General features: G+C 36.7%; 2 protein-coding genes across 2 annotated transcripts in view; one reads left to right on the forward strand and one right to left on the reverse strand.

The window, feature by feature from the left end:
* Positions 1 to 7,135, forward strand: part of DPP4 (dipeptidyl peptidase 4) — a gene marked incomplete at its 5' end in the record, with an annotated part of 36,360 nt that extends 29,225 nt beyond the window's left edge. The window contains 4 exons of the mRNA XM_029086754.1: positions 459 to 523; positions 5,701 to 5,773; positions 6,019 to 6,092; positions 6,944 to 7,135. Coding sequence (XP_028942587.1) covers positions 459 to 523; positions 5,701 to 5,773; positions 6,019 to 6,092; positions 6,944 to 7,042 — 311 coding nt within the window. The remainder of the gene's footprint in view (positions 1 to 458; positions 524 to 5,700; positions 5,774 to 6,018; positions 6,093 to 6,943) is intronic.
* Positions 7,136 to 11,531: 4,396 nt separating this feature from the next.
* Positions 11,532 to 23,924, reverse strand: part of SLC4A10 (solute carrier family 4 member 10) — a gene marked incomplete at its 5' end in the record, with an annotated part of 32,628 nt that continues 20,235 nt past the window's right edge. The window contains 6 exons of the mRNA XM_010174949.1: positions 11,532 to 11,598; positions 15,177 to 15,293; positions 16,677 to 16,744; positions 20,153 to 20,275; positions 20,925 to 21,098; positions 23,400 to 23,468. Of these exons, the coding sequence (XP_010173251.1) occupies positions 11,532 to 11,598; positions 15,177 to 15,293; positions 16,677 to 16,744; positions 20,153 to 20,275; positions 20,925 to 21,098; positions 23,400 to 23,468 (618 nt within the window). The remainder of the gene's footprint in view (positions 11,599 to 15,176; positions 15,294 to 16,676; positions 16,745 to 20,152; positions 20,276 to 20,924; positions 21,099 to 23,399; positions 23,469 to 23,924) is intronic.

Consider the following 23,924-nt stretch of genomic DNA (forward strand, 5'->3'; position numbering starts at 1 on the left):
GATATAATGCTGAAAAATCTGTGGAAAATCAGAGATACTTAATTTTGACTATATATAATACTGAGCCAAGCTGAGTCCTAATTTACTGCTGTATTTTCATTTTACAGATTTTTAGCAGTAAACATTTAGATAAAATATCTTAAGATTTTTTTCAAATGGTAGTAATTTACTGCAAGATTTTCAGTAATTTTTTTAGGATTACTGAAAGAATAACAATAAGGTAACATTGACACAAAGTACTTTATTAATATTCAGCATTCAGGTGTCCATGGCAACAAGAAGATTAAATATTCTGAATAATGATGGTTACCTACACGCCTTGTTGTGGAAAACCTGTTTTTATCTTTTTATTTTAATTTCCAATATGCATTTTATTGTTTGTATCAGTGGATAGAGTTTCTGGTAGACAGCCTGAAAATTAAGTAGCATATTCTGGTTTTGGTTTTTTTTAATTACAGATTCAATATACACGGAGCGATACATGGGCCTTCCTATAGCAAGTGATAATCTGAACAACTATAATGTAAGAAAGAAAGCACTTTATTTCATGTTTTGAAGTATGTTTTTTCTTTTCTAAACCACTCTATTTTTCTTTATACAATCTAGTTCTTTCCCCATGGGAAGTAAGTTTGTTTCTTCTTTCCAGCTATAACTGAGGCTGTAGCCTCATGCATTTGGATTTGCACAAGGCAGTTACTCCTTGCTGTATGGTGTCGGTTTTCTGTTGTTTGTTTGGTGTGTTGGGTTTTTTTTTTTTTTTTACATTCAGTTCCATTTGGCTACTTTGCAGACTGTAAAACAAGCTGTAAAAACTGTTTTGTTTTCATCACCAAGAAACAAATTTGTTTTAAAATTTAATATGCTCATGAGCAAACTATGCTTTATCTTAAACAACATTTTCACCAAAACAAATGTACTCCAGTTCTTTCTGAAATGTATTTTTTTTTAAATGGATATTGTGTGAACTTTCTTGCTTTAGGACTCTGAAAGCTTTTTACAGGGAAAGCAAAATCTCCTAAATATTGGGAAACTTGACAGGTAGGCAAGTCTGTCTGTATTGTGATCATATCAAACAAATTGCAGACCAACTGAGAGCCAGCAGTGTTTGGGCTGGAATTTTGGCCCCATCTCCATGAACACAGGGTGTCCAAGGTTTGGTTTAAAATGACTAGTGTTTGCCCAGAAGTGAGGGAATTTCCAGGTGTTCTAATGGGAGCAAAATACCTGTAGACTGTTTGTCATCTTTATGGGATGATGAATTGTTTGACTTGCTCTTTTGTGTGCTAGCTGCTTTTTGTTGCCTCAGGGGCTTTTGAAGTAGCAGGTGGCTGAGCGTAGGGCAGAGCAGCCTGAGCCTTCTCTGAGGTTTTGTTAAATTTCAGATCTAGGTGTAAGTACAGTGGCTATTGGAGAACTGTGAGAGATCTGAGGGGTACTTTGTGCTCTGGTTATTGGGATGTTTTACAGAGGTGTTCAGGCCACGGTGATGCTGGAACCAAACATGGATGTCTGTGGAAAAGAGATTGGGCATTCTCTGTGTTCGAGTTGGTAAACAGGCTAGAAGACAGTTTAGCACTGATTGTGTCTTCATGCATTAAAAAAATAAGTGTCGTGGGGGAGGTGGGGGTTGTTGCATTGACTTAGAAGTATGGTAAAACATATAAATACATACATATATGGACTGAAACGTCAGTTTTGACATACCACTAGTAATCTAGCTTTGTCTGATAGAGTAGTATCAGATGTTCTGGTCAAAATTGAGAACAATGGTAGTGACTGCTGAAAGACTTGGTACTGTGTCTGCCTCTTCTAACTAGCGAGCGGCTGGGGCCCGCAGGGACTGACCGGCAGCCTGCGGCCGCCCGCCTGCCTTTTTCCAAATGTGTTTCTTTAAGGCAGTGGGAACAGTAGGAGGTCTGCGAGGTAGCAGTGTAAATAGAAGTTACTGTCGTTGTGCAGAACGAACGTTAACGCTCTGGGTGCACAAAGTCATTCACCAGCTTCACGGCACAGATGGCAACAGAGGACTGTTTAATCCTTTCAAGCCAGGAGTCGGATTTTCTTGGCATAGGATCCATTGCTGGCAATGGCCACGTTGAAACTGCCAGTACCAAAGAGCTAAAGGTTTCAAATGTGTTACTCAGAGGACTAATTGGGGAGAATGGTGGCTAGATGGAGGAGGGGTAATTGCACAGATCAAATTGTCACACTTCACTGCTGCTTCTAGAGATAGGAAAATGCAACTTAAATCCTCATGTGTTGTTAAAAGCCCCAAATAATGTATCACTTGGAATGTACTTTTCCACATAAACCTGGGGGGAGGCATAGCTCAAGAAGTGAGTTTGTTGCTTTTCACGTAGCATCAGTGGAAGGGGTTGTGGGATTTTGTTGTTGCTGAAGACCCTTAGTGACTTCAGCCAGCGTGTTCCTGGCGTACAGCCCCTTTGTGCAATGTCCCAGTCCCGATAGCCAGCCTCCTGGCCTCTTGTTGCTGATAAAAGCTGTTTTCTGAACTAAGTGTTTTTAAGGAAGTATATGCAAAACTTGTACTGAAAGCTCTCCTGACTGAAGCTGTTAACGCATTTTTGAACTGTTAACTTTGTGCTGTCAGGTTTGCATGCTGCATCATAGATTCTCTACCCTTCTGCATGCACTATAAATCTAGCTTGAAAACTGAAAGGTTGCATAAACTCTGTACTGAGGGCTCTAATTTTAAAGAAATGGAACTGTGTACACACCTGCTTAGAGAAGTTGCATGCTGCTGGGAGCCTCCTAATGCGCAGATTGTTAATGACTGTGAATATACAGTCTCAAGAAACTAGTTGCATAAGAGGGTGCACCCTGCCTTAGTATTACTGTGACATTAGGTTTCACATTTTTGAAGGAAGAGAATCAGAAAATTACATACTCTTTGTCAAAAGTCTGAGGCATGACTCACGCTCCTCCAAGTAGGCTAATATTAGGTGTGGTCAGTGCCTTTTAAGGTAGTTGTGAACTATTAAAAATTCGAGCTCTGTAAAAGAAAGGTGAGAGAGCATGGGTGGAGCTCCCCATATAATTAATTAATAGGCTGAATGGCAGAGAAGTTGCCTGGGAAGAAACGTCCCTGATGTAAAAGACTTGAGACTGCATCAGGGCACAGCTCTAGAGGTCAGACGCAGTAGCCGTGTAAAGCATACCGCAGAGACTGTTCAACTTGTGAGAAGATTATTTTGCAGTTCGCTCTGAATTTGATATGCTTTTGGCAAGTGTTTGAAACAGTCATAGATTTGGCAATCTTTTTCTAGCAGATTTGAAATGTTCAGTCCTTAAGAACTGCTGCATCATTAGGTTATGCAAAACAGGGTACAATTTTGTAAATATGCCATCTTGTACTGATTTGACATTTGTTCTATTATCTGAGAATATGCTAAAGGGAGAGAGACCTTCAGTTTCAGCCAAACCTTAACTTGTTTGTGGAGTGCTGATAAAATGTTGACTGCTGTGTGATCTTTAGAAAAGCCAGTTACACTCGGCAGGGCCCAATGCTCAGTACTGTACACCTCACCTTTTCAGAACCTTTGTCCTGGCAGTGTAACTATGAAACGGAAGGGGTAAATTAAATTGTATTTATTTGCTGTCCACTTGACGTTTGTTCACCTGACTGAGCTGTTGCTTTGTGCTGTAACTGTGCCTAACTTGAGAGTGTTCCCTATCTTGCAGCCACCTTTTTTGGAAGAAGTACTGTGTCCTTAAAGCATGTTTTAGGGAAGGGACTCTTCATGTTGAGTATGGGTACAGCAAGTGAGATATCACTTGCAAGTGATAAAAAGCCTAAGAAAGAATCTCTTTTGTGTGTTCCTTCTTTCTGAAGTATTTTATAAATAACTTGTTTAATGCTTGGAGGGGAAAAATAGCGACATCCTTTATTTAAAACTGAGTTCTGAGTTCTCAGAAGTGTAGTTCAAGTCAGGCTTCCACTCGCAGAAGGTTTGTTGTCCCATAAACCAGCACTGATTTGCTGGAAGAAAGCTTATAAAGGTGATCTATCAAGTTTCCCTCTGTACATGTGGAAAATGATGCACTCAAAGGATACTGCTTGGTTCCTTTTTTCATTCCCCCCCCAACCTCTTTTTCCTCTCACTGGGCCATTACTTTCTGAATTATTCTTTGGTCAGCTGCTGTAGCAGTGCTCCTCACTGAATCAAGATCCTCTCTCCAGATTTTGGGACTCTGATAACTATCTGTTCTTGCTGCATGATACCAGCTCGTTTCAACGGATAGTGTCATGCTTCCGGTGTGCACAGATTTCCATATATTAGATGGGATTTCTGGTGCTCTGCAGCCTTTCACTATCAAGAGAGGACAACTGAAATGTTAGGGATTGGAGGGTCATTTTTTTTCTCTCTGCTGAACTTGATTTTTAAGTTTGGTTGTATAACTACAATAAACTCCTTTTACTTATGAGAGGGTTGTGGTACGCTATTCTGCCATGACAAAAGGTATTCAGTATTTATGCTTGCTTTAAAGAATCCTGAGTGTACAAGAGACATAAGGAAATTAGAACACCTCTGTGTCTTGGTAATATAATGTATTTGACTTTTGGGGGTACTAAATGCAAATCTTTGTGTAAGGATACAGCCGTTGTACAAGGTAGGGAATTAAAAAAAAAAAAAAAAGAAACACCCCATTCTTTTGTGTAGTTTTTTTCCTTGCCATTGTAGCTTTTAAGTTGATGTAATATAGAGCAGACTTCCACAGGGATTCAGTCATTTTCAGCAGAGAACCCCTATAATGGTGCAAGAGGTAAATTTAATTCAGTGTATTTTTGCCCTATTATGCTGGTTGTCTTATCAAGCCTAAACCATCTTGTCTCTGTCCCTTTTCTCCTTCCCACTCTCATGGCAGAGCACTATCCTATTCCCTTTCCGTGCCCAAATTAAAAATCTTGCCTGCCATCCCTACTTTCCTCATTCTTTAACACCTATTCACAGTAGAAAGTCAAGTGGTTAGTATGTTCTAGGGAATATGCTGTTAGTGTGTTTAAGTTTCTTGATTAATTTTAGTTGCCGATAATTTTTTTTTCATCACTGTATTGTGTTTCAATTCCTGAAATATAGCCTGACTTCTATTTATAGGTTTAGTCTAGTGGGTTTTTCCTTCAGGCATTTCTCTATCATGTTTGGGGGACAGCATGGTTTTAAACTTCTTGTCAGACATTTTTATTTGAGACTGATGAAATACTGGCTCTGTTGACTTACCTACAGGTAAATGAGTGCACATTGTGGTGGGGAAGAGAATGCATGTAGGCTCTGCAGTATCGACTCTTTGCTATCATAGGGTGCACTGTTGCCATGGCAACATTTTTTTAACTTGTCTGCAATCACACAGGAAACCTATGGCAAGTGGTGTGCTGCAGGCTAACAACATGTTAGCAATGCATTAAATGTGTATCGCACTCGAAAAACTCTTCCCCTCTGGAATTGCCTGTTACTGTGCAGACGTAACCCTTGGTAATAATTGCAGACTGGTGCAGAGGGTTTGAGTGCGAGCACAGTGCTGTGGGATATGTGAACATGCTACTTGGGGGAGCAGGCGTTGTTGTTTTTACCTGAAGGACCCCAGACTGTGTCAACAGGAATCAAAGTCAGTTGGTAGCAAATCATCTTCTAATAAATAGCGCCTTTTTTTTTCTTTTTTTTTCCTTTTCTTTAATTTCAGAGTTCAACAGTAATGGCCAGAGCTGAAAAATTCAAGGAAGTTGAGTATCTTCTTATTCACGGAACAGCAGATGGTGAGTTGCAGTTAATTAGACATTTTAGTATTACAGACAGGTTCACAATTCTACTACTGACAAAACAAAGCATGAAGGGGCAAGGCTGTTACATTTACGTCAATAAAATAATACTGCTTTCTGCAACTAATTTGTGTTTCAGTCAGCAGAAGATTTTCTGTGTTCGTTGTTTTGCTTTTCCCCCAGAGTAGCAGAGAAGCTATTTTTTTTGTTTACCTTTTTCCTCTTTTTCTTCCATTTTTCAGATAATGTTCACTTTCAGCAAGCAGCGCAGATTTCCAAAGCTCTCGTTGACGCTGAAGTGGATTTTCAGGCAATGGTATGGTTCTGTTTTGTTTATCATCATAAAAATGGGTTTGTATTATGAGAAAAACAGCAAAAGCTCCCTGTTGTTAGGTACAAATCAATTGCCATCTTAAGTGAGAGCTGACATACTTGCATTTCATGTTCAGTAACTGAAACTTTCACATATATTTTCTGTACAAGAAAAAATTTAAAGCAACTCCTGCTTGTATTTGACCACGTTTACCTAGTTTTTCATTTTGTTAATTTTTTTGTGTTCTTAAACAGCCAAGCCAATCCCAGTCTTTGCATATACACAAAGTCCAATGAATAGTGTCTTACAGACGGGATATAAGGAAAACTTAACTTCAGCTAAGCCCAAGATCACCTGTCCATGGCATTTGGTATTTCTCTACTGAACTTGCAAGACAAGTAGTTCTTTTGCCCTTCTTAAGCTCAGACTAAGGTGTAAGCTCTTCCTTTCCGACCTTCTTCCAGCCTTGGGAAGCAGTGCTGAAAAGGATAAAGTAGAGAAGGAAGCCAAAAGCACCAGCACATGGCTGTCCTTCAGCCAAACTTGCAGGGCTTACAGGGTGGAGAGATGAGGCACCATTCTAAACTGAGGAGCTGCATCTGCCCTCCATGTGGACAAGCCACGTGTTCATTTTGTACTTTCAGCGTGAATAGATGGTGTATCCCACACAAAAAAGTAGAGACAAAGGTATCACAGCGCCTTCCTGTCACCATCATGTCTCTGCCTCCGTGCTGAATTAGCCTCATTCTGGGATAATTTTAAATGACTGCACATGTTTTCATCTATCATGTTTGATTTATATCATTTAGCTGTAGCTACAACTAATATTCTCTGTACTTTTTTCTCTCCCACAGTGGTATACCGACAAAGACCATGCCATCGCTGGTCAAGCACATAAGCATATTTATACCCATATGAGCCATTTCATAAAGCAGTGTTTCTCACTGCCCTAGCACCAGCATTTTGGTTGTTAGTGATGGTACCACTCCATAAAACTCTCTAGCCAATGTATACTGAGCCACTACAAACTTCTGTGAATCAAGATGTGATAAGCGTTAACTCTTGCGTCACCTGTGTGCACAATGAAATTATAATCTTTATAATGATTTCTGTTGCTAAGCAACTATTGCATTTTTATTGATTGTATTTAATCAGGTCTTAACATCACCAGAATATAGATATGTGGCAGACTTCTAGAAAGCTTAATCAGTAGCTTTTGGTATTTCAGTCTAAAAGAAAAACAGTCCAGTTTCTCTATTAGGGTAATGAATGATGAAAATGGCACAGAGGCACCAACATGGAGATCAGTTGAGGAATAAAAAAAAATGTTTACAACAAAAAATAAAATTAACCCTGTGACCATTTCTGTGAGAATATTGATAAAACTTTAAACACATTTTTCAGAAATTACCTAATACTTGAACAATTATTATTTTATAAACAGTATCAGGAATACTGCAATGTTACTGTTTTCTATGCAGAATGAAACACTTTTTGTTTACTGCATTTCCATGAGTTACGATCATCTGCTCTGCAATCTCATGGATTACAGTTGTAGAAGTCTTCCAGGGAAAGCATGTAACCAGCTTTCACCAGATTTTGAATGATACCTGTTTAAACTGATGACACTGAATTTCTTTGTTTCCTGTCATAGTACTGTGGGGTTTTTGGTTGTTTGTTTTGGTTTTTTTCCTTATTTTATAGTAAGGTAAAATCTTACCTGGCAACTCTAACAGCCCACCATTGTTTCTCTATGGGACAGAAATTTTTTAATTTTTTTTAGAAGTTTCTTACTTACTGATGAATAGGATATATTCCTTGCCCTCAAATGTAAAATGTTACAATGCAAACGCGCAGGCACTTACTTAAAGCAAGGGTTGGACTGTAATTGTCACATGAACATTCTATTTAGCAAACTTGCTTTTCCTTGTAGCCTACCCATAAGCTTCTGCTTTATCTTCAGCGCTCCAGGCCGGCTTCTCCATATGAAGACAAGATTAGTTTTCTTAATTTTACATAGATAGAAAAGATGCAACCCACTTGTACTACAAACTTTGCTGCTTTAAAATAATAAAGACATTAAGTTACGAAAGGAGGTGTAGTCCATATAATTGAAAATATTGCTCAATAAATTAAATCCTAGAATTTTACAAAAAAATCCATTAATTTCAAGAGAGACTAACAGTGAAGTTTCTGCTTTTGTTTAATGGTATCATGTAATGGAGTGTGACAGCTTCTTAATATTAGATGCCAGCATGTGGTTATGGATGTATTGAGGTTTATTAGTGACATTAGATGTGAATGAAAATACTCATTAAGGCAGATAAAACAGGGGGGAGAGGGGGGAGAATGTCAAGACAGTTTGTGCAGATTGTCCTTAAATGAGAGAGAAGAGGGCTTGAGGTGGGGCCCTTCCTTTACTCACAAAATAAAGGGGTTTTTTGGGAAACAAACTGGAGATGAGTATTTAAAAAATAATCTTGGGCTCAGTTTATTAGTGGCTCTAATGTAGATTGGCACCACAGTTACAGTTCAATAGGATATAGCCTGTCAGTTGTCTCCAAAAGGTTATAGAATCCACATCTTCTCATTCTTTTTACTTAAGGGAAATAAACATAAACCAGTATCAACGTAGATCACAGCAAAGCAGATAGGTTATAAAAAAGATGATTATTATGACCTTCTGGATGGCTTGTGTATGCAAGGGGCAAATAGTTGTTTTGTTTCTTTAATGTTATTACTTACACTGTCATACAGACAAAAAGTATTTCTGTAATCCAAAAACTACATTAACTAGGAATGTGTTCCCTTAGTGTAATCAGAGCAGCATTTTAAAAAAACCTTTTAAATAAAACTAAAATTACATCATCTGGGTAAGTCCAGTAAGCAAAGATTCAGTTCTTTGATGTGACCTACCTTACTGATCCTAGCATTCTCTGGGAAACTCCTCTGTATTCTCAAGTCCCATTTTGTGTAAAATCCTAACAAAAGGAGCTGAAGCCTGATGTGGGACTGGTACTGTTCTCAGGCTGGTGAAGAAGCTCAAAGGGCTTTAATAAGATTGAGCCAGCGCTTCAAGTATTGGGTTTTGGCAGTAGTATTTGGCTCTTCACTTTGTGAAGAATAGAGAAGTGTCAGGTGGACATGTACAGTTCTGTACCATAGTGCGTACTTGCTCTTGGTTTTGCAGTGTAAAAGTAAAATTGAAAATTAGTTAGGATAAATATTTATTTTCACATAACATTTCTTAATTGTGAAAAACACAATAGTCTATTCACATGTACACATAAACTTCTGTAATAAATTACATCCAAGAAATTGAGTAATTTTGACCAGGAATATGAAATTAGAAGTAAACATAGCACTACATTTGCTTTATATTGTGTGTGATTTCAGAATGTTAAGATTAACATTGGAATAGCATTTAACTTCACAGAAGAACAGAGTGACTGTTTTAAAATAAAACCACTCTGAAATACTGAACAGAAATACAGAATGCCATTGAATACACTGATTTCTTAATATTCTAAGAGTTGGTCAAGTGAAACTAATACATTTTGATTGTATACATCATCTGTAACAAAGTCAGCAACATATTAAAACACCACCAGCCTGCTTTCGGGACAAACCAGTATTGAACTTCTATACTAACCTTAAAACAATTGGAATCTTACAGTTTATCATCAAGTACACAAAACAAAGCATTTAATCTTAATGCATCAGTATTTTTTTTTTCCTAAATTTACAAATACAAACATTGAATTAAATGTAAATCCTTCTTTGTGTCCATTAGATTATTTTTTTTCCTCCATAAAAATGTCCTTTAATGGGCTTTGATAATGCTAAGTCACATTTAGAACAGTGACCCTATTAGTTTGCAGCAAAATGCAATTATCATTTATGGCTAACGTAGTAAAACATAGACACTCATATGCACCAAAGCATTAGGAATACTCTCAATATGCTCATATGAAAAGTTGTTCACATGAGGTCTATGGAAAGATTATCATATTTTGGAAAGCTAGGGAATGTTTAGAGCCCTGTACATGAGTTGTTACAAAGATTATAAGACCATAATTCTTATTTGTAGGATTCAAAGTAATAGTGTAATAATGAGAATTAGATTTCATTTAATAATTTAAAAATTTATCTTCAAAAAATTTAAAAATCAGTGAATTCCAAATAATGCAATTGAACTTTTGCTCCACATCTCTATTAATTCACTATCTAATCTCACAGTCTGTTTTACACAAAAAAACAGCTTGAAGTATCAGGCAGTAACAAAATCCATTATGAAAAATATCTTCGTAATGGCTTTAAAGCCACATTTTACTTTGCAATGTTGTTTTATCTTTTAATCAATATGTACTTGATGGAATAGTGAAGAGCTGTAACAAAACCAACTGCAGGATACCCTTTTAAGTATTATACACAATTAATCTCTGAATTTAAGAGGTTTACAGTTGTTAGTAGGGAGAGGACAATAAAATTATGCCCTTTATGTGGCTATATTTTAGGCAACAGAGAGGAAAATCATTGGGCAGGTGATATAACTGCATTTGGGGCATAGTTTGTATCTAAAAAATTCTCCCTATTATAAAATAACGATTGATTAATGACATAATGCAGTTGGCCTACCACAGCAACATTCATACAATACAAGATAAGATACTGTAATCACAGATTGTATTTTAAGAAATACTGTATCCATGTTTCACATCAAAGGATGTGGTGGTGTTTTTCAACTAGGGTGAGATAATGTTTTAATATATATTTTAATATATATTTTTAATATATATATAACTATGTGCGTTACATACAAATTTGAATATTAAATACATTGTATTAAATCAAAGAAAACCACAAATACAGAATCTGACCCTGCAATCCTCATTGCAAGAGTAATCCATGACTTCAAAAGGACTTCTTGAGGAGGAAAGGATTATCCTTTGTTCACAGGGTCAGATCAGTTGTTACTTTAAAAACTTCTTTAATGTTTGCTTGTCAGTTTAGGTCTCCTGAAATCATTTACTTGAGTTAAGTGATTTTTAAAAAAAAAAAACTGGAACAAGTGTTTTCAAGTTCATCTTGAATGAAGATTATTAAGTATTCTCACACAGAAAAAGTAGCAAAATACAGTACAAACCTATTAACAGGAAATTTGAATTTGAAAGAAACTTCACTTGTTAAATTTATGATACGAATACTGATAAATGGCCAATATCAGCAAAGAACATGATTTTTTTTTGCTTTGGCTACTGCAGACATACACAGATACTAGACAATGTAGACATTTACACAAGGTGAAATGAGACAAATATTGCACTACATTACCTGTGCTAGTTGGAGATGAAAGACAAAAGTTACAAGGTCAAATGATTTATATTTAGTGGTTGTGGCACTCCTTTCATTCATTTGTAAAAAAATTAATTGAAGAACAAGTCATAGACAAGTCTCCCGATCAACACGTTTCCCTGAGTCAGCTTTCTTCTCTTTTCTGATTTCAGCACTAGGAAATGAAAGGGGGGAAAAAAAAAGTTAGAGCAGCACCACCATATATATTAATGTTCTACCTGAAAAACAACATTGCACTGGTATTTTAATTTTTCATGCTGCATAGCACAAACTGGGAAGCAAGTGAAAGTTTCTCTGCTGAATGGTGCAGAAGACATCAGCCAGCGTCTTAGTGACAAGGTAGGTAGAGAACTTAAAGGTGTACAGGCAGACAAGTCAGCCAGCATGCAAGCAAAGATAGCCACTCGTTTTTCTTTTTTTTTTTTCCGGCAAATACAACTGTTAAAAGCAGTAATGGTACAGTTCTCAGACAGTACTGGCATTTTCTTAAATGGCACAAACAAGGGGTCACAGTAAGTATTTCTTGTCTTTAAAATGTATTCTGTTGCTCAGTGTACATTTAGAAGGGATGTTGCTGAACTAGAGCAGTGCAAGCCAATTTCCAACTGTAATATTTGGCTTTTGGTCTTTATTGGAGAGAACAGGAGAAGGCTGGGGAGTGACAGTAATCCCCATTTGGAGCTTAATACATACTTCCTCATGGATACATTATAAAGAAATAACTTTTTTTTTTTTAAAAGAAGCCTGAAAGATCATACAAAAGCCATATCACTAAGAACTCTGAAGCAGAGTTCAAATTTGGATTCAGCTTTTTTCCAGTTAAAATACTGTAGATTTGCCTATAGAAAGCAATATATGTGCAAAGCAGATTTGATTTTTTTTTTTTGTGAAGAGAGTCCTAACTGACAACAGCATAAATAAATAAAAAGTCATGTTCTTGCAATGAGTTTCAATCACACTATGAAAATGCAAAGAGGCTTCCACAACACAGGCAAATCAAGCCTTCAACAAAGAGTGGCAGGGTATCAAAAAAAAAAGATGGTTCTAAGAACAAACCTGTATCAAGCACATAACCTACCAGGTTTCATGGGAATAATTCCTTAACTAGAATGAATGAGAAATAGGCTAGTTACACAAAGCTTAAAGAAAGCAAGATCAGTTCTCAAATTCTTAAGGTGATTCATGCACAATTTTACAATTATCTGACATTTTTTTCTTCACATAAAAATTGCTTTAAGGATACAATTCAGTTCAGCCAAAGCTTACTTCTACGCCTATGGCAGCTTCCAGAGGTGTTAATGGAAATAGCTAAAGAATACCAACTTCTGCCACTTCAACTGCCAAATCTGTCACCTTCCGTAGAACAGTGATAGAACTGGGTATGTTACATGTTCTGCACACAAAGGGTATGCAAACAAATTCCTGGGGGGGTGAATTTAAAGTGCAGCAGTACAGCAAGCAGAGAGTCACCTATGCTTAGTAAAAGCAAACACTGAGGACAGTCTATGATATTTCCACATTTTAGGTGCCTCTGTAATAACAGGAAAGTTTTCCTTCTATTTAGGGTTCACATCTCTGAGCATCTGCTGCAGATGTGGGCTTTAATGCCTTAAGAAATTGAGGGGGATGAAAAGACCAGTCTTCTACCAAATAAAACACATAACTGGTGGATCTGTAAGGGACTTGGCACTCTCTTCCTCCCTACCAAGGCAGCAGTCTAACAAGGCTGAGGAGAAAGGTCTGGCATGTGGGATTTGCACATCTTCAGGTAGAGAAGGGAACTCCTACCATCTACGAAGTGATAGATAACTCTTTCTCCAATACTTTAAAAGACCAGCCTGGACTACCTTCTATACATGCTCAGATCTTCTGCATGTTTTGAAATTGCTATCTGAAGGGCTCAGTATTATAAGACAAGACAGAGGAATATTTTATTACATTTACCAAAGAGGGCTAAGTTTCAGATAGGTGCCTCAGTGTTCAATTGTACCAAGACAGCCTCAAAAGCAGACCTTTAGGTCCCTAGGAATTTTAATAGTGAAAAATTAAATATGTGAAATTCAGGTGTACAGTTAAGCAACAGTTGGCTAAGTAAATCTCATTTAAGTCCCCTCTTTAGATACTTAAATACTGTTATCAGTCTCAGATGGAAGCACTGGCACACACTATATGTACTACAACACAGGGCCAGGGGCAGGGCAGAGCTTGTGATAGATATTTTTCCTGCATCAGGCTGAGAAATTGTTTGTATAAAGCCTTCCTGCCTAAAATCTCTCTTTGGAGATGCTCTCAGTTTATTATTGGCTAGTCTTTCATTGGCAAATTCAACTCAATATTTAATTAGTATAACAAACTTCTAGATTTTATGTATTCCAGAAATCACCCTATGTTGTTAATTGATCACTGCCTTATGTAAAAGGCATTACATACAATCACAGTTACAGTATCACAATTTAATTATCCCCATTTAATGATATTTTGGGATATTGGTATAAGAAAGTAGACTTGACAACAAGAAGAGGAGTACTAAATGCTTCTGTAGTTGAACTTCAAAAGGCATCAGTAAAATTAATTTCAAACAATGTGATGATTTTTTTTTTTGCTCTATGGTAAGATACCCTTCACTGAAGGGAACTGTGTAATGTAATACTGGTGATCTTGATCACTTGAAAAAATTATCCTTACGACTGCTACCATTCCAAGCTTGCTTTTGTCTCAGTAGTTACCTAAGACTGAATTGTATCTTCATGTAATGATACATGCATTTAGCTCTGTCTCTGTGATTTAAGATTAATGTTCATAAACAAAACCACAGACAACATTAATCTTAATTAATAAATAAATTTCAAATTTTAATATTAAGGACTTTAATGAAGACATTTTACATTCCTATTTGAAATTTCTTTTCATTCTGTCTCCCCAAAAACTACATGAAGTCAAGTCATTTGGGTGACTCACTTTTGAATTGGACAATACAATCAAGGAAAAAGGTTGGGGGACAGGGTCATACCTTTGGGGAATCAGCTTCCAGAGTAATTAGGAAGGGGAGCTTATGCCAAAAATGTGATATGAAACAATTAAGTAGAAAACAGTCAAATGTAAAATTTGTGGAAGCAGAGGAAAATTTATCTTAAAATCACACCGTTCTTGCATTTAATATTTTCTTATTCCCATTATAACTGTGTAGCACAGATAAAACATTGTTGATTCATTTTGCATTTGTCTGGACTAAAATTTAAAAGTATTTAATTGTTTTGAGTACAAGTGAAACAGGCAGAAAAATGAAAAGAGGAGATGCAATCTTAAAATGGTTTTCACTCCCACTATTAGTAGATTGCATTCAGAGCACTGGGTTCTTCATACAGATATTTCCAGGGCAGTCATGACCACTTCTTTTTCAAGAGGAAAGAACAAAAGCAAGCAGAACAGACACAACAGCCGTTGTGCAATATCCAGGTGTAGGCTGGTGGTTCATTACACAAGCATCAGGCATGCTCAACTTCATTTTCCACTGTAGCCTAAGTAAGTAGCATGCAAATATTTGTGATTTTTTTTTTATAAATGTACATAGTGGATTTGCATTTTTAGCTCAGAATATTATGACTGGACATAAATAAGAGTAAACTGCAAGAAATAAAACTGCAAGATGCTAGAAATCTTTCTAATCCCTAGCAAAAACCCCTAATATCGGTTTGACACTAACATATAATTAAGTAAAAAAAAAATTAAAACCTTTTAGAAGGAAAGCTTGACTCCTTATCTTTTGCATTCTCTGAGGATATCAGCAGTGTCTTCCACACAGCAGTTTTTGCCATTTCATCAGAAATGTTTATCACAGATGGGTCATCTCTAGGCAAGAATAAAAGTACATACACAATAAAACAATGAGCAGTCAGACTTTGTTACTTATTAACTCTACAAAGTCCTTGACAACTGATAGTGATGTCAATAAATAAGTGCAATGTAAGTTAAGAAGTTATGTTAAACTTCAAAAATCCTGAACAATGACTTAAGTATTCTCTTAAAACATCATAGCACTTTTGTACTATTTTCTTTCTCCAACAGCAGTTAATCACAGTAACATCAATACATTATTCCAATTCCAACTAATAGACAGAGAAAAATGAGGAAATGTGAAGTTAAATATTGCCCAAGATCTCACAGCATGCCAGTGGCATAGTTGGATTAAACAAGAATCCTAAGAGTTCCTAACAGTTCTCAAAGTACTTATGCTCTGAAACTCCACCTGCCTTTAAAACCATTTTAAAAGCAATCAAAAGCCTTGACAAAGTAAAAGATTTAAGAGATCTAACAAAAATGCCCCAATTAAACAAGCTAATCAGTAGCTGTAAGTAGTACTTTGTAGCCATTATGCCTTTAGTGTTACCTGGACTCTCCAAATATGTATTTATACGCTTAAGAATAATAAAGTCTTAAAAGTTTTAAGGGCCTGCCTGTATATTATTCCCGACTTCATTGTTTATGTATGACTTGACATTCAGTAAACCCTCAGTAAACTTGTTTTCACAGTGTTTTGGGGAATCACTTCATCAACCAATATCTTAATTCTTCTTTTTAGCTGTAGGACTCCTACCCTTACAGTACAGAAAGTCACATATTATCCAGGCAACTCCACTTAAGTAAACAGACTATAGATTAATACAGATCACACCTTCAGATAAAATTAAGCTAAGTGTTGCTAATATAAAATAGAACAAAAAGGTATGGACAAAAGAAGAAAAAAAACGGACCATCAGAAGTGTGATGAATCAAAAATAAGAAATAGACTGATTTTTCGGAGATGCAGACATTTGCCTTAGGAGACATTAGAGTAACTTCATGTTAAAATATAAGAGGAGGCCATTCTGAAATAGTGTTCCTATGAACTCAACATTAAAGCAGAAGTTACTATCAGCAGATATTTCAAATCTTTATTAAGAACTTTCTGAAAAAACTGGACATGAGAGTCCTTATGGGCCTTTACATAGGTTTTCATGCTCAAGTTGTGTCAACCCTGCATTATACCTCATCTACCCTGGATAGCTATTAATTCACTTATGATCTCACATTAGATTCTCATTAGAATGTTTTAAAATGTAATATAGTAAGAAGCTAGTTTTTCTGGTACTCTACTACCAGACAAACATCCTCCTGACATTTATTAAGCATTAAGAATAAATATTGTGGCATGTTTAATTGCAACTCACCTAAAAGAGGAAAGGTATATTTTACCTGTAATGTCCTTCTAGTGGTAACTGAACAGTCCCTTCCTCTTCCATTGCTAACATACTTTGCTCTTCCTAAAAGGAAGGAATTTAGACATGAGATGGGATATAATGTTGTGAAAAGTGAAATTTATGTACTTCAATCCTCTTTCCCCTTTAATTATTTATTTTACATTCTTAAAGTAAGGTACTTTTCAACTCTTAATTTAAATATTTGACATTTAAAACCCTCTATTTGAAAAGATGTATCTTCACTTAATGGTATTTTTCATTGCCAAATAAAGGAGAGACTTTTGTAACAATAAAGAGAAAAATTAGTAACACTGAGTGAGCAACTGTATGGTGAATTTTAAATACCATACATAACAGGATATATACATTGCAATGTTAACATACAAAAATTGGGGAATTCAATTTAAGTTTGCACACACAGTTTTAATAGTGATAAAGTTGTATTGCAGTGAAGGGTAGTGAAACAAGACAGCAATATTAGTTTTCATTGAACAGGGAAAAAACTTCTATGAGTAATAGGAAGTGAAGAAAAATACGACACGTCTACAAAAAAATCTTTCTGTGAAATAATTACAAATTTATAAAATCTATCTTAGGGGGAGGGGAGAGGAAAACAACACCCTTCTAGTACCATTTCTCGCCTGCAAGAACAAAGGAAAACAAGTCTCTGTCTTTCAGATGTCAACTCAAGGCTCCACAGAAGGATTCTCAAGGCCCACACCCCTGTTAGATCAGGAATACCGCAGCCAGGAGGTAAACGTGCCTTCACATGAACATAACAATCAAATCCTGCCCTAAACTGTTGCACTGTGTATGTATGAGCATAACAGACACCCAGAGATCTCCACAACTTTCTTCTCTTTACTAGATGGCTTTGTAACAGTTTACCCTGGTGCCTATTTGAAAGTGTGAGCTGGCTCTCCCAAAAAGAGAGCTTACTGTTTTCCAGCACATCACCCAAAACCCCACATGTGTCTCACACACTGATAAGTTGGTATTAGCTGGAAGAGTCAGTACCATTTTCCAAAATAGTAGAATTTAAGTCCTCTCTGCACAGAAATTTGTTTCTTCTATGTTTTACTACTACAACTATTTTAAAAGTCACAACAGTTTTTTCTCCAAATGGGAGAAGTCACTTTGTTCATTCCTGTCTCAAAAAGACTTAATTATCATCAAAGTGTCTTCCAGAGGAGGTCTGTGATGAGAAGGCATGTATAATATCCACTATAAATGCACAAAGCCTTGGAAAAATGTAATCTAAAAATATAAGAACTTAAGTGAAAGTAGGATCCAATCAAATAAGTTTCAGATCTTGTCAACTGTATTTCTGAATTTTCTTGTGGGTAGAATGCTTCTATTTTTAAAAGCCGTGTGATAGCAACTCTCCAATTAATTCCTTAGGCTACATGTCAGAAGTTTTATTACTAGTTAATTTTGTCATTTCCAGGCTTCACAGCTTCATAAGTTTTTGACAGTTGAACAGTTTTAATAATAGCTCCAAATATCTAGAAATGCCAAAATATGTAAAAATAACCTCTTGAAATAGGCAGTGAATGAAATACAGTAACACCAGTAGATTTTCCCAGTTTTGTTTTCTGATGCCATCCTAACAAGCACGGGAAGGAAAGTGACATATAACCAAAATATAAGGAAAACGAGGAATTCTTTCAAATTACCAGACCCACAAGAGCGCTACCTTGGTTACTTTTGGTTACTCTGAATTGTGATGACAACGGATACTGCGATGAAACAATTCTTTGGTCTACTTCGATTCAAGGGGGAAAACAATGACTCACATATTTTAATTTCAGCCTGGTAGTTTTACAGGCACTAAATAGTAAATAATCATCATTATGTTTATCACCTAGGTAAAACCTTTTCCCCAAAACTTATTCTATGAAAGTACATTGAATGTGTTAAAAAAAGCGAAGTTGTACTTCTCCAGGTTACAGACGAGGCAGTGAGTTGTCAAAGGTCACAGAAGAATCCTAAAGGCAGAGAAATCTAGTTTTCATAGTTACATGTTTAAATTATTAGCTCTGTCCTGTTTCTGCAAATAGACTTACCAATGGGAATCCCTACACACACATTATTTCACTGGTCTCATCACATCTCAGGGCATCCCTAAGGATAAATTGCTGATTTACCCATTCACATTGTCTAGTTTTTGTAGTACCCTTGTACCACCCCAAAAGGTTATGTCTCATGAGTCCCAGGTTTTTGCAGAGGGCTTCAGGGTATCTGAGAATTCATATGCACAACTGTCCCCAGAGCACTCTTGCCTAGAAGTGACCACAGCCTGCCAAAACCTTGTGCCATTATCTGCACCTTCACCTCCCACTGCTGCCACAGCCTCACACCACGCTCCTAATCCAAAGTGCTGACGCAGGACTCACAAATCCCATTTAACATAACCTGACACCAACATACTCTACCTACTACTCCTGCAGTTAGTGTTTCTCCATCAAGACGTGTCTCTCATTTATTTGGGCCCAGCACTGAGGTTCCCTAACAGTTGACGTTGATCAGGTGGTTGATACCAGGGACAAAGAACTCCATCCATTACATATAAAGTTACTTTATATTCCCACAGTTTTATATGATATTCAAACAAGCAATTCATGAAGTAGCAGCTAGATGGAAATACTATCAGAGATGCAAAACTGGTTAGAAAGCTACAATCAGAAAGATCGGTGTTTCAGTGTCAAAATATAGGAATGTTCTGAGTAGAAATGTCTAAGAAGCTGTCCTGTATCAAGTTTATAAGAAATTATTTGAAATTCATATTCTTTGAAAGGAGATGAGGAGTCCAGATCCGAAATAGTCAACTGGGTGGTAGTGTCACAGGCTGTAAGAAAAAGTCTGAAGATCTGGTTAACAGGGATAAGCAGTGTCACTGACCTTTCAATTAGAAAGTGAAAGTAAATTGTTTCTGCAGTAGCAGAAGGAAAATGCTGGCCCAGGATGTAATAGGGATACTGCACAGAGTTACGACCCTGCTGAGCAGAGCAGGCACAGGGTGATGGCGTGTGACGTATGTATGGCTCAGATGTAGCTGGGACACACCGTGCCCTTAAAATCTACAGTACTGTCCTCAGCATCTCCAGCAGGGATGAGACCAGTCCCAAAGCAGCATCAAAGTGCCTCAGGCATCTGAGGCCATTCCTACAGATGCACATTCATCCCTGCACATCATCTGAGTGGGTCTCAGGAGCAATTCCCAGGAGCACTGTAGATACTGTGTTATATAACAGCACGACAGCATAAGAATCTACATAGACTTCCCCACCTAAGCCTATTAGATTTGTATCCTTAAAAGCACTTCGGTAAAACATAACATCGCTCTTTGTATACTGCTAACAAGTCTGTCTGTTGTGTGGAATATGCCTTATTTACAGAATTTTCTCTAAATGTCTGAAGGAGAAACTGATAAAGTGCTACACACCAAAAAAACTTGAAACCATGACCCACCTCCTTCTCAGCATCTTCCAGTTTCTTTTTCTTGCTCTCAGGCATCAAATCGTCTAACCAACTGAGCTCCCGCTTAGTAAAAAAGAAATCCATGAGTTTTCGGACAAATACCAAAGCTAGAACCTGTAAAAATTTTAATTCAAAGAATCAGGAAATTAAGCAAGAAAAACTGGCATATATGTCTGTATAGGAATACTTTTAAAAGTGACCAGAGTTTACAGCTAGAATTTCATCCTTTAATTTGGATAGGCCAACAGCTGGTCTTCCTTTGTTCAGATGAACTATGGCTTGAAGTATTTAACAATCACTGAGGTCAGTAGATACCTTTTATTTTCAATTAGTGAAATAATCTAAGAAAGATCACTTAAGCAGCAGAATAGATTTTTCTTTTATTTCCAGCAAGACACAGAACTATCAGTAAAGTTTCTCAGTGCAATGAACAATCTTCCTTAATGAGCGAATGTTCTTTCTGTAAAATGATTAAGCACTACTCCTTAAATAAAAACATGAATTTTTTAAGATATTTTGAAGAGAAGAATTTTCACTAAGAGAATATATAGTTGGGCTATCCACACATATAAACAGAGTGCAACCTAGACTCAAACTAGAGGTTATACGTAGAATTTTTTCTTAATATAGTATGAATTCCCCTTAAACATTGACTCAAAGCAATATTGTAATTACTGGCCCACAATTAATTTTTTTCTTCAATAATAATTATCCACATGTGAAAAGAAAATAGATTTTAAGAGGCAATAAAAATATTTCATACCATCATAGGAAAGACAATGGCAGCTCTTGAAACCTTTATAATCCACAGAAGCACAAGACAGCTCAGCTGAATTACAGTGAAGAGATGGACCTTTCTAAGAGGAACATGCCTCAGATAAATAAAATCCGGCTGATGCTTTGCTGGCATCCAGAATAACTTTATCCTGTCAAAAAGCTGAAAGAGAAATTTTTAAAAGTTTACACTAAAATGAGCTGTAGGATCATCTACGCTAACATTCACACACTGCCTAGATCCTGAATATCCTAACAATCCAGCTATTATTCTAAAGGCAAAAACTATGCAGAAGTTCAGGAGCACAGGAAAAGATTACCTCAGTTACAACCATGAGCCATGACTCTATACCAGTCCAACAGTGGTAAAGGAATTATCTTCTCTCCAGTTGAGCCACCAGAGTAAGAATGAGAATTGTATTATTTAAGTAAAGTTTAATTATTTGGTTAGTCATACTTCTTAAGTTCCTTTCTATTTTAATACACATTTGTCTCCCTAGGTATTACTATTGCAGATGTGCCAAGATTGTAGATTCTGCTGAATTATATTCTGTATTGTCATACTCCAGGAAACATTCTACTGAGAACTCCGTAATATGTTATAAACAAAGAAAACAGTTACTTTAAAATAGTACTGCTACGATTTCAAGTCAAGAACTCAAAGCTAGGCAAAGTCAGACTTCAAAGCAGACATGAATCAATTGTCAATCAAATGGAATGGAAGTTAAGTTGATCCTGTTGGGCATACACACTATTACACTGCCATCCTAATACATTCTAAACTTTGGGTTTTCAACAACTGAGCTCTGCTTCCTTTAGGACACAAAAAGTTTATCACAGAGGGATCTCTTCAGTCATTTATCTCCTGTGGATGAAACTTTTTTTCCCCAGTTTGCTTCACCAGACACTTTATCCAAGGCTGGTTTATTCTCCCTATTCGGGGGGGGAGAGGTGGGGAGAAGGAAAGCCAGAAGGCCAACTGCCATGCCACTAGGAATGTACATGAGTAGGTTTTTCAGACCTACTTGGCTCCACGCTGTCCTGAGACTTTGTGCTGGCTGCTAGGGCACAGTGATGATGGTGATGCACCATTTCTCCCTACATGGATGAGCCATGCTATATTTACAGTTTCTTCAGGAATTTCAAGTTTCAGGAATTTTTATTGAGGATGTGCAAACTGCATTTTTTTAAAGGCTTATAATTTGGCCAGATTCGAGCAGATTTCTTGTTCACAGAAACAGCAAAAAGCACATCCTCCCACAAAAGCCATCTTATCAAATCTCAATTCCTTGTCCCAGCTTGGGGGAGAGAGAAAGGGAGGGGGATGCTATCACTTTTCCAAGTAAAGATAGCCAGATTTTAGCATGCCTTAAAAACGCTCCTCAATAACGTACCCTTGTTCTGAGAAACAGCTGAACCATATCAAACTGAAATTATCTAATCCTTAGTAAAAGCTAAACTATACTTCTTAGAATATCAACCCAAACGATAAGAGCTAAGCAAAGTTACAGAAGAGTCTCTGAAAACACCAGTCAAAAAAGAGATGTTGCCAGCGTTGCCTCTAAATAACAGAGGGGTTAAAAAAACCAAGTCGTGCAGTCAAAAATTTAAATATAATGAAAGAAAAAATCGGGCATTTTCTTTGCTCTTTGTATTTTACAACCTTTTGCACAGTATAATTCATGTTTTCATCACGATTGTTCTTTCTCAATTGTCTTAGAAGGTGTATCAATACCTCTACTTTCAATAACAAAGGCACTTGAAAATTTGAGTGTTTGTGTCAGATTTGACACCACGCTGCAGTCATCCAGGAGAAATGGTACACAGGATACCACTTCCAACGCTGACCTGAATGCTGGAGTGCCTGGCTTCTGCCAGGGGCTCCTACTTAAGGCCACTGCAGGAGTGGTGCGCTTCCACTAGACTTGCCCTTCACCCCTAAGGCCAGAAATTAAGTAGCAGGGGACTTGTAACATTTCCACTTTCCTTTCTGGGGCATTTACTTGCACAGGAAATATCTTCAAAATCTCACCTATGTCCGTTTTAGGGCAAGTTAGTCAAAAGCCTCATATAGGCAAAGTTCAACATCAAGTGTACCACTACAAAAGCACAAACTTGGAAGCTGAAAAGGTAGCAGACAAGCAAGTGCACAGGGAGGCAGGGGAGAGGGAAGAGCTCCTGATAGTTGTTACTCAGTTTTTAGGCTCAGCCAAAATTCCCTTGATAACAAGGGAGAACAGAAAAATTGACACCTAAAAAATAAAAAATTGGAGCACATTACCTAAAGGGAATACTCTATTTATAGAGAATCCATTTTCCTTTTTAGGTGAGTCACTTTCAAGAATTTAAGGTTGGCAATGTTCCTTTAAGACTATACACAAAGGATAATAAAATAATATAATAAGAATAGCTACACATTTTATAGAAAGCATCATCAGTAACACACTTCATAAATGCACTTTACCTGAATTCCCTTTAGAGATGAAGCACCCATGTAAAGAAATACTCCATAAAGTACTGGCATAGGAATAAACTGCACAAACAAGCAGAGAAAGGGAAGAGAATATTAAACAGCATTTAACAATTTCAAATGCTTCTAGAGAGACATTCTAAACAGTTGAAATTCAAAGTGCCATATGCCTGCATTAATCAGACAAGTTGTAAATTCACTCAATTACAAATTAATAATGTTCCTCAGAGTATAAAGCAAAAGAAGAATCTGGCTCTACAGTTTTATTTTCCTCTCACGGTCAGTTATTACAATATATTTTATTCACTATTAATAAAATTAACAGACTTACATGAAAAATCAAAGTGTTTGGTACATACTTAAATTCTTTACTTAAAAGACTGCTCAGGCGAGCATGTGAATAGTAAAGCTGTAATCATCATAAATGTTCAAGACACACAAAATACTTCATACTGCTAAAAGAAATGTTCTGTGCTGTAAGCATTTAAAAATAGGTGACTGACTTTTATGGAATTATTT

The sequence above is a fragment of the Antrostomus carolinensis genome, unplaced genomic scaffold (assembly GCF_000700745.2).
Source record: "Antrostomus carolinensis isolate BGI_N321 unplaced genomic scaffold, ASM70074v2 scaffold25740, whole genome shotgun sequence".
In the NCBI taxonomy this organism is placed as follows: Eukaryota; Metazoa; Chordata; class Aves; order Caprimulgiformes; family Caprimulgidae; genus Antrostomus; species Antrostomus carolinensis.